Source organism: Cnephaeus nilssonii (genome assembly GCF_951640355.1).
Source record: "Cnephaeus nilssonii genome assembly, chromosome: X".
NCBI lineage: Eukaryota > Metazoa > Chordata > Mammalia > Chiroptera > Vespertilionidae > Cnephaeus > Cnephaeus nilssonii.
The window spans coordinates 122357899-122372077 of NC_137071.1; the positions used below are offsets into that span (position 1 = coordinate 122357899).

General features: G+C 44.2%; 1 protein-coding gene and 1 pseudogene across 4 annotated transcripts in view; one reads left to right on the forward strand and one right to left on the reverse strand.

The window, feature by feature from the left end:
* The window catches only part of F8 (coagulation factor VIII), a 90226-nt gene that overhangs the window by 71520 nt on the left and 4527 nt on the right, over positions 1-14179 (reverse strand). For 2 of the 3 annotated variants that reach the window (XM_079765226.1, XM_079765224.1), the window contains exon 1: positions 13607-13954. In XM_079765226.1, coding sequence (XP_079621352.1) covers positions 13607-13752 — 146 coding nt within the window. In that variant the 5' untranslated portion in view covers positions 13753-13954. Of the gene's footprint in view, positions 1-13606; positions 13955-14179 lie in introns of those variants that run through there. The other variant, XM_079765225.1, reaches the window with a different exon arrangement.
* Positions 12629-13090, forward strand: LOC307096393 (large ribosomal subunit protein uL24-like; annotated as a pseudogene). The gene has a single exon. The product of its transcript is annotated as a large ribosomal subunit protein uL24-like (transcript).

Below are 14179 nucleotides of genomic sequence, written 5' to 3' on the forward strand. Positions count from 1 at the left end.
AAGAACCCCAAACATTAACTAGCAAGACATACACACTCTTGTTACAAATGACAATAATAAGGATAAGGTGGGGAAAGGAGAGCAGCTTCCGACTGTGGATATTAGTATGCTCGAGGCAAAAGCCACACCATACCTAGGATTACCAGGATGTGAAATCAATAACAATGTACCTGACATTTATTGCTTATTTCTTTCTCAATCTTTTGCTGAAATAACAAAAATATCAATGTTTATTTCAGGAGCAGCCACACCAGAGAATCATTCATTCCTGTAAGAAATTTTTTTTCCTTTTTCTTATAAAGGCTTTAGTAGGAATGCTGAGGTAGAGAAGGAAAATGCAATATAAAATTGTGAAAGTTGCTAAACTGAAAAATCAGTGAAGTACAAGGAATAAATCAAAAGATATCTTGAAGGAAATGAAAATGAAAACACAACAACAACCCAAATCTATGGGACAAGGCCAAGGCTTTCCTAAGAGAGAATTTCATAGTATTATGGGCCTATTTCAAGAAACAAAACCAAAAAAATCTCAAATAAACAATCTAACTTCACACTAAAAGGAACTTAAAAAAACAAAAACAAAGCTCAAAGTGAGTAGAAGGAAGGAAATAATAAAGACTGGAGCAGAAATAAATGAAATAGACTTAAAAAAATACAAAATATCAATGAAACCAAGAGCTGGTTCTTTCAAAAGATAAAAGTTTGATGAACCTTTAGTCAGACTCATTAAAAAAAAAGACAGAGCCCTAGCTGGTTTGGCTCAGTGGATAGAGCACTGGCCTGTGGACTGAAGGGTCCCGGGTTCAATTCCAGTCAAGGGCACATGCCCGGGTTGTGGGCTCGATCCCCAGTAGGGGACGTGCAGGAGGCAGCCAATCAATGATTCTCATTATTGATGTTTCTATCTCTCTCTCCCTCTCCCTTCTTCTCTGAAATAAATAAAAATATATTTTAAAAAAGACAGGAGTCAAACAAATAAAATTAGAAATGAAAGAGGAGAAGTAACAACTGACAACAAATAAATACAAGGGATTGTAAGAAAATATTATGAACAACTATATGCCAACAAATTGGACTATCTGGACCAAATGGATAAATTCCTAGAAACATACAATTTTCCAAAACTGAATCAGGAAAAAAATCAGATAATCTGAATAGACAGATTACTACTAGTAAAATCATAGGTGTAATAAAAAACTCCCAACAGAGCTGGTCCGGAGGTAGTGAGTTATCACAATTGATTGTACACAGTCAGTTACAGATTGAAGTCTTCCTTCTATATGCCTCCCTTCTCACTGCTACATTTGACTAGCTGAAAAAAAAACATGAAAAAAAAACTCCCAACAAACAAAAGTCCTGTACCACATGGCTTCACGTTTGTTTTTTTCCAAAGCATTCAAAGAAGAACTAACATCTATTCCTTGTCAATCTATTTCAAAAAATTCATTAAGAGGGAAGGCTCTCAAGCTTATTTTATGAGGCCAGCATTATCCTAATTCCAAAACCAGATAAAGACACTACAAAGAAAGAAAATTATAGGCCAAAGACCCTGATGAACATAGATGCTAAAATCCTCAACAAAATATTAGCAAACCAAATCCAGCAATACATTAAAAAGATCACACACCATGATCCAGTGGGATTTATTCTGGGGATGCAAGGTTGATACAATATCCGCAAATCAATAAACATGCTACACCACATAAACAAAATGAAGGACAAAAAAACCCCCACATGATCATATCAATAGATGCAGAAAAAACATTTGATAAAATCCAGCATTAATTTATGATAAAAAGTCTCAGCAAAATGGGAATAGAGGGAACATCCCTCAACACAATAAAAGCCATATACAACAAAATCACAGCCAACATCATAGTCCATGGGCAAAAACTGCAGATGTTTCCCTTAAGATCGGGAGCAAGGCATGGATGTGTGCATTCAACACTCTTACTTGACATCGTACTGGAAGTACTAGCCACAGCAATCAGCCAAGAAGAAGAAATAAAAGGCATCCAAATTGGAAAAGAAGAAGTAAAACTGTCATCATTTGCAGATAACATGATACTACATATAAACAACCCTAAAGATTCTACCAAAAACTACTGGAACTAAGAAATGAATTCAGTGAAGAAGCAGGATACAAAATAAATACCTAGAAATCAGTTGCATTTTTAGCCTATCTAATAAAGAGGGAATATGCTAATTGACCATCACACCCTCACAAAGATGGTGGCACCCACAGCCAAGAAGGAGGGAATATGCTAATTGACTGTCATGCCCTCAAAGATGGCGAAGCCCACAGCCACAAGATGGTGGTGCCCAGTCCTGTCAGCCCCGCTGGGGCAGCAGGCACGTGGCACGTCTGGGCCCACCCCCAGGAGGGTCTGGCTGCTCCGCGCGCCTGCCTCCAGTGTCCCCCAGTCCCCTTGGCCGCCCAGGGCTGGCCCAAGGTACAGGCAATCCTCGGATGTCTGCTGCCCAGCCACCCATGGCAGGCCTGAGGTGCAGGCAAGCCTCAGATGGTGGCTGCCCAGCCGCCCAGGGCAGTCCAAGGCTCAGGTAACCAGGGCTGGCCAAGGCTTGCACTGCCAGCAGTGGCAGCAGCAGAGGTGTGATGGGGACGTCGCCTCCCCCTGATTGCTGGGTCGCCTCCCGCCCCTGAGGGCTCCTGGACTGTGAGAGGGGGCAGGCCGGGCTGAGGGATCCCCCTCTAGTGCATGAATTTTCATGCACCAGGCCTCTAGTAGTTATAGGAACACTTGCAATGTAATCCAGCTTTCAAAATGTTTTTTGGAGGAACCTGTCTACAAAGTAGAGTAGCCATCATTTAGTGAAGATGCAAGAGCAGGACAAACCTAGATAGTGATTCTAATCTTGCAAAAAGGTAATACAGGTGAATCTATAATAATAAAAGCATAATATGCTAACTAGATTAAACTGATGAACGACCTTCTGGACAACCTTCCAGATGAAGCAGGGGCTTTAACCTTTTGCACTCGGATGTCGAGTGTGACTCGACACGGTTAGCATTAGAATAAAGGAATCGAGAAAAAAGCAAGCGAGTGCAAAGGGTTAAGGGCCAAGGCAAGCCGCCGTGGCTGCGAGGGCCAAGCCCTTTGCACAAATTTTGTGCACCGGGCCTCTAGTATACCTATAATGAACTGTCAAAAAGGGTAGATGTGAGGCCATAAGACCTTTTTTGTGAGGCACACAGTTACCCTCCACCCACCCAAACCAGGAAACACTGGTGAAGGTGGGAAAATGCATCCAGGTTCACCTCAGGGTGATACCTGAGTAGGTCCCCAAGTTTGTGCTCCTAGAGTTTTGATGAGGGGTATGGCCCAGAGACGCATGTTTGAACTATTCTAGTGAACAATAAAAATCCATCAAATTGCAGACACAGCAGACCCTGCAATGTGAGTTTCCAGGAGTCACACCCAACTATAACTGCACGGAATGTTGGAAAAGAGAGGGATGGACAGACAGCTGCTCACAGAAGGAGGCTCTGTGAGCCCCAGACATGTCGATGTGGAAACCAAGGCAGAAAGAATCAGCTGAGGAAACCAGGAGACTGCCTCTTAAGAAAACAGAAGGGGTTGGGTGAGCCTTGGAATGGTGAGCCTACGCCTAACAGTGAGCACTCACTCACATAAAGTCAAGACTGTTGGAAGCATGGGGAGAAACTGACCAGCGTACAGTCACAGAGGAAGACCTTCACACCCTTGGAGGGACCTAGCAGCAGATTGGCTGAAAAGGCTTCTTGAACCTGCACATTGGTGTGGTTTTTTAAAATATATTTTTATTGATTTCAGAGAGGAAGGGAGAAGGAGAGATAGAAACATCAATGATGAGAGAGAATCAATGATGAGAGAGAATCCTACATGCTCCCCCCCTCCCCGCCCCACTGGAGATGGAGCCGTGACCTCCTGGTTCATAAGTAGGCTCAGCCACTGAGCCACGACAGCTGGGCCTGAGCATTGTTTTGAGTTGACCTCTTTCAGAGACCAACTGATTGGGGCAAAGGTGAGGCTGAGTTCATTCTCACCTCTCTGGGCGCCCTCCCCTCCCACAGAGCCCTGCATTTCACTCCATTCCAGGGTTTTCTGGGCATCCACCCGAGAAAGCACGTAGCAGGAACAGCTCTGCCAACCCAAGGCCATGACAAATGACTTTCTGTACTGGCTGAGGGCCAGAGGCTAGAGTACTGATAAGAAAGCTCTTCCAGTAAAAGGAGTTGATTTACCGAGGAAGGAATGAGGGCCTGCATTTTTTTAGAGAGCCACCAGCATGCTGCAGGAGCAGGTTATCAGAGGCACATCTTGTCCACTCCTGGTACACTGCCACCTTACTTTCAATCACACCCATGGCTCTATGCGGGACCCTGCTGACCAGTTACTAGTGGAGGAAAAGGCCTGAGCTGTATTTACAGATGGGACGTCTTGATATGCAGATGCAAGCCAAAAACTGATGGCTGTAAATCCCCCAAGGGGCCCAACTTTGGCCATTGTTGTTGATTGCCCACTTTGGGTAGAAAGAGAAATGGCCTTCCCTAGCCAGTTTGACTCAGTGGATAGAGCGTCAGCCTAGGGACTGAAGGGTCCCAGGTTCGATTCTGGTCAAGGGCACATGCTCGGGTTGCAGGCTCCATCTCCAGTAGGGGGCGTGCAGGAGGCAGCCAATCAATGATTCTCTCTCATCATTGATGTTTCTATCTCTCCTTATCCCATCCTCTCTAAAATCAATAAAAAATATATTAGGAAAAAAAAGAAGAAAGAGAAATGGCCCAAGGTTCAAATATATACAGACTAATGGACAACAGCAAATGGCTTGGTTGTCTGGTCAGGGGCTTTGAAAGAAAAGACTGAAATATCAGGGACAAAAATGTCTCTGGGAAAGGATAGACACAAAATAGAAAGATCCTTTCATATGTTAATGCCATCAGAGAGCATCTACCATGGAAGAAACACAAAACAATAATAATTACTAGCCATTAACATCAGCCATCCCAGTGCTAAGTGTTTCTGGTGGCAGGGAGAGAATTTATACATGGACACAAATGCCTGGATTCCTTCTGACTAAGGCAGATCTGGCTAGTGCAGCCCCCCAGAGTCCAACCTGTCAGCAATAGAAACCAATGCTGAGTTCCCAATATGGTACTGCCTATGATGGAGACCAGCCAGCCAGTTGACTGCATTGGACTTCTTCCATCCTAGAAGGGATAGCACTTCATTCTGATTGAAAGAGACATGCATTTCAGGTACATGTTTAGCCTTTCCTGCCAGTACCACTCACTGAGGGCTTACAGAGGGTTTGAGTCCCTGATGTGGGATCTGATATAACATCATGTCAGACCAGGGGACCCACTGTACAGCAAAGGATGTGCTGGAGTGGACCCACGACCATAGTCTTCATTGGCTTTATCACATGCTCCCCCATCCAGAAGCTTCTACACAGAGCAGTGGAATGACCTTTTTTATTTTTTTATAATATATTTTATTGATTTTTTACAGAGAGGAAGGATAGAGAGTCAGAAATATCGATGAGAGAGAAACATCGATCAGCCGCCTCCTGCACACCCCCCATTGGGGATGTGCCCGCAACCAAGGTACATGCCCTTGACCGGAATCGAACCTGGGACCCTTGAGTCTGCAGGCCGACGCTCTATCCACTGAGCCAAACCTGTTAGGGCTGGAATGACCTCTTAAAGCACAGCTAAAGACGCAGCTTGCACAAGGCCCTGTGAGGATAGAGGGCCAATCTCCAAGGTGCTGTATAAGCATTCATGCAAAGATGCTTGTGTCCCCAATAAAAGGGCACCAAAGAGTGGCAGCAACAAAAGCTCTATTTACCATCACTCCCCATGACCCACCGAGCGACTCTGTGTTGCCCCTCCCTGCAGCTCTGGGCCTGGCAGTCTAGAAGGTTCCCACAGCAGGAACACAAGAGTCTCATTGAATGAGAAGCCAAACGGTGATGCCTGGGCACCTGGGGCTACTCATAAGTACCAAAGGAGCAGCAGGCCAGACTTGGAGCTCCAAGGGAGATGTTGTCACACCGGGGCAGGCAAGAATGTGCTACACTGAAGGGCAACCATACCACCTTAAGGGCACAGTGCAATGGCCACTGGGACCTGGAGAAACTGCCCTGATTCAGATGAGGATGTGGGGGGTGTGACTGGGGGCTGTGGTGGAGACAGGGATGGGGTGGCCAGGAAAAAACTCAACCCCCATCCACAAGTGGGGAGGGGGCAGCTGGAGGATGGCCCTGGGTCAGGAGCCCAAGACTCCTCCCTTTCTTTCCCAAAGCAGCCCACAGGCCCTTCCCAGGGAAGGCCACGCCCCTTCCCACGGAAGGCCACGCCCCCTTCCCAGGATAGCCAGCACTTAATGACTAATCAGTACAGTATCTATACTAATAAAAGGGTAGTATGCTAATTAGACCAGACGTATTCTGGATGACTATCCGGACAAAGCCGCAGCGGCTGCCTGAGGCTCAGGCAAGCCAGGATGGCAGCTGCCCAGTGGCCTGAGGCTCAGTTAGGGGGCGATCAGGCTGGCAGGGGAGCAGTGAGGGGGTGATCAGGCCAGTAGGGGAACCGTTAGGGGCATCAGGCTGGCAGGCAGAAGCGGTTAAGGGCGATCAGGCAGGCAGGTAGGAAAGTAGTTAGGAGCCAGCAGTCCCGGATTGCGAGAGGGATGTCTGACTGCCAGTTTAGGCCCAATCCCTGTAGTCGGACATCCCCTGAGGGGTCCCAGATTGGAGAGGGTGCAGGCCGGGCTGAGGAACACCCCTCCATGCACAGATTTCGTACACTGGGCCCCTAGTATATAATAATAAAAGCATAATATGCTAATTAGACCAGAGGTCCTTCCGGATGACCTTCTGGATGAAGCCAGGGCTGTGAGGGAAGCCCGGGTCCCGGGTGCCAGAGGCGGCAGCTGGGGGAAGGAAGGCCTACTCTTGCACAGATTTCGTGCATCGGGCTTCTAGTGGAACTCTAAAGGCCTGGCCACGTTGGCCCAACTTGGGACAACTCAGAAGGGTCATTCCAGCTCCAGAGCTCCCTGTAAGGTCGGCCTGCACTGCAGCCCAGCTTCTCCCTCTGCCCACCCCTGCCTCTGCCCTGTTCTTCCCTTCCCTTCCCGTTCTGGTCCTCAGAGCACTCTAAAGCAACTTCCTGCACATTCATCTCTGTGTCACAATATGCTTCCAGGGAACACAACCAGTGACATTAATTCATATTTAAATGTGCTCCAATTTCATCCACCTCTAAAAATTTCCATGGCACTAGCCTTGGCATAGACCTGCATGGTTTTTAGTTATTTAAACATTATTTGATGCCGATATCGTTGTGTGCACTCTTCCCTTCAGTCCATTTGTCCCATCTCCTGGCCACTTTGAGACTCAAACTTATCAACTCATCCCCACTTTGTTCCTTTTCCTCTTTTCCCATTTTGTCTCCTAGGTTCTGCTGAGTCTATCCTACCCAGTTTCCCCAAAGTTTCCATGGGTTTCTAACAAGACTCAGATCCATGTCCAAAGATAGGTATTTGACATGCGCTAGCACAGTTTAATATTTCTGACTAACATGAAAATATAAGACACACAGGAAGTGTTTACTAAAGTAAGAGCTTGGAAAAGCAGAGAGGGAAAAGGATCAACAGTAGACAAAAACTGCCCGGCCAGCGTGGCTCAGTGGTTGAGTGTTAACCTATGAACCGGGAGGTCACGGTTCAATTCCTGGTCAGGGCACATGCCAGGGTTGTGGGTTCCATCCCCAGTGTGGGATGTGCAGATCAATGACACTCATCATTAATGTTTCTATCTCTCTCTTTCCTTCTCCCTTCCTCTCCGAAATCAATAAAATATATATATTTTAAAAGAGTAGACAGAAATACATGTTTCTCCCTCTGAGGAAAAAAAAACACACGAAGCTGGATGAAGAAACAAGGTTGTGAGACAGAGAAACAGGAGGCCTAGGCCTAGGTTCAGAGTAGGTCTCTCCATTCAAAGGGACATACTAGACATTCCTAAGAGCATCAGCAGCAGCCAGGTGTGGGGTTCAGTTCAGAGATGAGCCTAACCAGGACCATAGAGCTCCCCAGCCAGACCTTTTCCATTAGAGTGAATATTTTTCACTGGAACAAAAATACGTGCCTGACTCAGTTTCAGGGTAATCGGCACAGTAAGTGACAAAATGTTCCAGGATTCACAGGTTTTACTCCTTCCTAACTTTTGTGGGGTTTTTGTTTGTGTATTTCCCTTGAGACTTGATATATAAGTCTTGCCAAATATATTTGGCAACAACGTCCTTGACATGAACTGTTCTTTCACATTTTATCTAAAACCAATCAGAAAACCTGTTCTATTTCCTGACCCTTGCTTAGAAGAAGCTGAGCAGCTGCAGGAACAGATAATATAAAACTGAATTTCCCCAGATGTTTATTTCAAAGCTTGGCAGAGCTTGGCAGGATGTGTCCAGAGTCAGCTGATCCTGTTAGTATCAAAATAATCTAGACTATAAAATGGTATCATAAAAATAAAAAATCTAGCCCTAGCTGGTTTGGCTCAGTGGATAGAGCGTCGGCCTGCAGACTGAAGGGTCCCGGGTTCGATTCTGGTCAAGGACACATGCCTGGGTTGCAGGCTCGATCCCCAGGAGGGGGCGTGCAGGAGGCAGCTGATCAATGATTCTCTCTCATCATTGATGTTTCTATCTCTCTGTCCCTCTCCCTTCCTCTCTGAAATAAATAAAAATACATTACAAAAAATGAAAAAACAACAACAACATAACTACCATTCTAACTTTAAGAAAAATAAAATAAAAATTCTACCAATTTTTTCTTGGCAAGTACATGTGACTGCCTACACAACAACACAAAGCTAGATAATAAATAAATACTTTTCTCCATTCAATTCAATTTTTTACTCAGACTATTATTCACTATGCCACATTTCTGACTAATATGAAAATATGTTGCATGTAGAGGGAAGCTACAAAACAAAGCACAATGCATTAAGTACAATTATCTCAATATTAATTTTTAACAATATCAACATTAATGGATACGTGGCTAAATATTCAGTAAGATACTAGGCTATCGACCATCTGGGCCTCTACTTCCAGGTCATTAACACTGCACAACTTCCGCTATATAAACTATACAAATAACTTATATCCGCTCCTCATACCGTATGTACACAGTGAAATACTACTACACAGTGATTAAAATGATGAAAAATACTGGCAACATCAAATGTTGTCCAGGATGTGTGGAAATTGGCACTTTCACGCATTGTTGGTGGGACTACAAAATGGTACTGCCATTCCGGGAATCTGTTGGCAGTCCCTTATAAAGTTAAACATGCATTTACAATATGGTCCAGCAATTTCACTCCTAGATATTTAGCTAAAATAAATTAAAACAGATGTGCACACAAAAAACTTGTACAGGAATGTCCATAGTAGATTTATTTATATTAGTCCCCAAACAGGAAACATTCCAAAGGTCCAGGTGACAGTGAATGGATATGCAAATTATGATATGTTCCCATAATGGAGCAGTAATCAGCAATAAAAAGGCTAGAACTACTGCATGCAACAACCTGGATGAATTTCCAAGTCATGATGCTGAAGCTAAAAAGCCAGACATTGAAGAGTGCAAACTATATGATTCTATTGATATAAAACTCTTAAAACGTTAAAAATGAGTCTGTGATTCCAGAAAAAGCAGCTTGTTGCTAGCGGCCTGGTCAGGGGAAGGAAACTCAATGAAAAGTTGCAGAATGGTTGATGTAAATGTTCATATGTTGATCAGGGTGGTACTTATGTAACTTCTATGCATTTGTGAAAACTTACCAAATTGCACATTTAAAAATCTGTGCCTTTGATCTAGCCAGTTTGACTCAGGGGATAGAGCGTCAGCCTGCGGACTGAAGGGTCCCAGGTTTGATTCTGGTCGAGGGCACATGCCCAGGTTTTGGGCATGATCCCCAGTACCTCAATGATTCTCTCTTATCACTGATGTTTCCATCTCTCTCTCTCTCCCTCTCATTTCCTCTCCTAAATCAATAAAAATATATTTAAAAATTTTTTTAAAAAAGAGAATGAGTCTCATTTAAAAAAATAAAATAAAATCTGTGCATTTGCCCTACCCAGTTTGGTTTAGTGGATAGAGCCTCGGCCCACAGACTGAAGGGTCCCGGGTTTGATTCCAGTCAAGGGAATGTACGCTGATCCCTGCCCCAGTCAGGGCGAGTGTGGGAGGCAACGAATCGATGTGTCTCTCTCACATTGATGTTTTGCTTTCTCTGTCTCTCCCCATCCCTTCCAGTTTCTCTAAAAATCAATGAAAAATGTCCTTGGGTGAAGATTAACAACAACAAAATAATAATAAAATAAAATCTGTGCACTTCATTGTATGAAAGTTATACCCATGGTAGGCAAAATTTTGTCCCTCATGACCTTTGTTATGCCCATGAATATGTTACCTGGCCAAAAACGACAACCAACAACATATGGAATTATGGTTGCTAATTAGCTGACCTTAAGAGGGGAGAGTTATCTGGGTGGGCCCAAGGTAATCAATCACAAAGGTTCTTTTTTGTTTGTTTGTATGTATGTATGTAAATCCTCACCTGAGGATATGTTTCCATTGATTTTTAGAGAGAGTGAAAGGGAGGGGAGAGACAGAGAGAAAGAAACATCAATGATGAGAGAGAATCATGTACTTCAGTGACAAGCTCTGGGGATCGAGCTTGTCACTGAGGTACATGGCCTTTGACCAGAATCGAACCTGGGACCCTTCAGTCCTTGGGCCAACGCTCTATCCACTGAGCCAAACCTAGGGCCACAAAGTGGAAGAGAGAGGCAGAAAAGAAGGCCTGAGAGATGTAGTGGAAATTTAAGTCAGACAGATTCAAAGCATGAGAAAGACTTAATGCACTCTTGTTAGTTTGAAGATTGGGTGGGGGGGGGGGGGACACTACATGGAAATTGAGAGGAGGAACTCAATTCTAAATAAGCCTGGAAGTGAACTCTCCCCGGAGCCTCCAATAAGGAACACAGCCCTGTCCACACCTTGATTTTGGCCTTGTGTGACCCTGAGCAAAGTACCCAGTCATGCCCACTGAAACTGTGAGATAATAAATGGATGTTCTCGCATGCTTCTAAATTTGAGGTAACTTGTTGCACAGCAGTAGGAAACTAATAGAATACTCAAAATAGAGCTAAATATTAAAAATAACAAGCAAACAAAATTCAATTAAAATCATGTTTCTAAATGAAATCAAAGAGGATATTATAAACTATACTGAAAACAATGAAAAGTAAACTCTTCATACCACAACCTATGGAATATGGGAAAGATGTTCTCAGAGAAAAATATGTACCATTTAGAGCCTTCACTATTTTAAAGAAGGACAAAAAAGAGAAAAGTACATATCACTTTTCCTAAGGTATTAGAAAAATACAGCACAATAAACTGAAAGAAACTAAGAAGAGATAATTGATAAGGGCAAAATCTAAAAAAATGAATTAAATTTAAAAATAACTACAAAGCCCTGGCCAGGTGGCTCAGGTGGTTGGAGCATCATTCTGTACACCAAAAGGTTGATGGTTCTAAAAAAAAAAAAGTGGAGGGTTCAATCCTTGGTTGGAGCATGTGCAGGAGGCAGCTGATCAATGATTCTCTCTCATCATTGATGTTTCTATCTCTCTCTCCCCCTCTCCCTTCCTCTTTGAAATCAATGAAAAATATATTTTAAAAAAATGAAAAAGAGATATAACTACAGACACAGAATAGTTTAACAATATCACAAGATGATTATGTAACTTGATATCAATACATTATCAAATACAGCGATAACTGCTTTCCAGGAAAATATATATAACCAAATTTGCCTGAAGAAGAGGTAGAAAAATCTGAATAAATTGATGACCATAGGCAATATTGAAAAGGTTATTTAGTACTACTTTCCCAAAATGAACCAGAATCCCCCAAAGATGAAAATCTTCTGAACTCATGGCTAATACTATCCTTACGCCAAAATTGGGCAAAGAGGTCAAAACCACATCACAAGCACACACAATACAACCAAAGACTAAACTTGTATGTAATGTTGATGGGATCTCATTGCTCTCCTTCTCTCTCTCTGGAAGCTATGTTCTCTCTCTTATGCTCCTTGCCTCTTTGCCCTGTCTCCATCCTCTAGTTTCCAGAGTGGCAGCATCTATATATATAAAAGCCTAAGCGACCAGCTGACTGGCCTATAGCTATGACGCACACTGACCACCAGGGGGCAGATGCTCAACTCAGGAGCGGAAACCACAGGTATGGAAACATGAAACAGACTGATGAATCTCAGAGGGAAGCGAGGAGCGGGGAGGGTGGGAAGAGATTAACCAAAGATCTTATATGCATACTAGAGGCCCGGTGCATGGATTCGTGCACCAGTGGGGTCCCTTGGACTGGCCTATGCCCTCTTGCAATCTGGGACCCCTCAGGGGATGTCGAACTGCTGTTTTCAGCTCCATCTCCGCAGGCCAAGCCAAGGGACGCCACCAGTAAACAAATCCATGCACCGGGCCTCTAGTGTGACAGTAAGAGTCAATGGACAGGCAGCCATCTTAGAAGTGCCAGCGGTCAAAATGAAGTTCAATCCCTTTGTGACTTCTGACCGGAGCAAGAACTGTAAAAGGCATTTCAACGCACCTTCCCACATTCAAAGGACGATTATGTCTTTTCCTCTTTCCAAAGAGCTGAGACAGAAGTACGATGTTCGATCCATGCACATCCGAAAGGATGATGAAGTTCAGGTTGTTCAAGGACATTACAAAGAGCAGCAAATTGGCAAAGTAGCCCCGGTTTACAGGAAGACATATGCCATCTACATTGAATGAGTGCAATGGGAGAAAGCTAATGGTACAACTGTTCATGGGGGCATTCACCCCAGCAAGGTGTTGATCACTGGACTAAAGCTGGACAAAGGCTGCAAAAAGATCCTTGAATGTAAAGCCAAATCTCGTGAAGTAGGAAAGGAAAAGGGCAAATACAAGGAAGAAACAATTGAGAAGATGCAGGAATAAAGTAATATTATATACAGCTTTCATTACAAATTTAAAATGAAAAAAAAAAGATCCAATGGACAAAATGGAACAAAATATCAACGAATAGCCCTGACCAGTTTGGTTCAGTGGATAGAGCGTCAGCCTGCGGACTCAAGGGTCCCGGGTTCGATTCCGGTCGGGGGCATGTACCTTGGTTGCAGGCACATCCCCCGTGGGGGGTGTGCAGGAGGCAGCTGATTGCTGTTTCTCTCTCATCGATGTTTCTGACTCTCTTTCCCTCTCCTTTCCTCTCTGTAAAAAATAATAAAATTATAAAAAATGTTTAAAAAAATATCAACGAATAGGTCAGATCTATGAAAGGGACAGGCAGTTAGCATTTGCGCTAAGAGCACAGATGCACGCGTGTCTTGCCTGGAAATGCTTTCTCAGGGCTTAACTAGCATCACAGCCATTCTAACCTGTTGTCTGCACCTTCCTCCAACCAGCAGTCATATCCCCACAACCCTGGTCACACTCTACAGGATGTGCCTTTACCTTGTATCCACGCGGAGCTCACTGAGCAGTTCACTTTGCATGTAGTCCCAGGACAGTTCCACTGCGCCCAGGTAGTATCTTCTGGTGGCGCTAAAGCTGACCGGCAAAAGGCACAGAAAGAAGCAGGTGGCCAGCTCTATTTGCATGGCTCTTACGGCTAGGAAATGTTCCCTTGGAGAAACGAAAGATTAATTCTTCTCTAAAACATCCTCGGCTCCCAGGAGAAACAAAAAGGGCAAATCTTCTATGATGTAGTGAAAAGTCCCAAAATTTCTGCAGAGGCTTTTAGGGAGCGTTACCTGCTGGATGTGACAGCAGCAGCAGCACTGAGCAGTAAGGGATAGAACTGCTTCCTTTTGGGCAGTGGGAAGCAACCACAGGAAGAACTGACTTAGGAAAAGGGCGGCTGAGCTAAAGCTTAACCCATTCACCTCTGAGAGCAGTAAGAGCACGAGAATACGGCTTTAATCAGAACCTTGAAGGGAAGGAAGAGAGGGAGGGGGAGGTCAAGGTAGTCATATTCCCAGCCGACTCCGACCCTCTTCCTTAGTAGCAGCAACAGATTCTGGAATC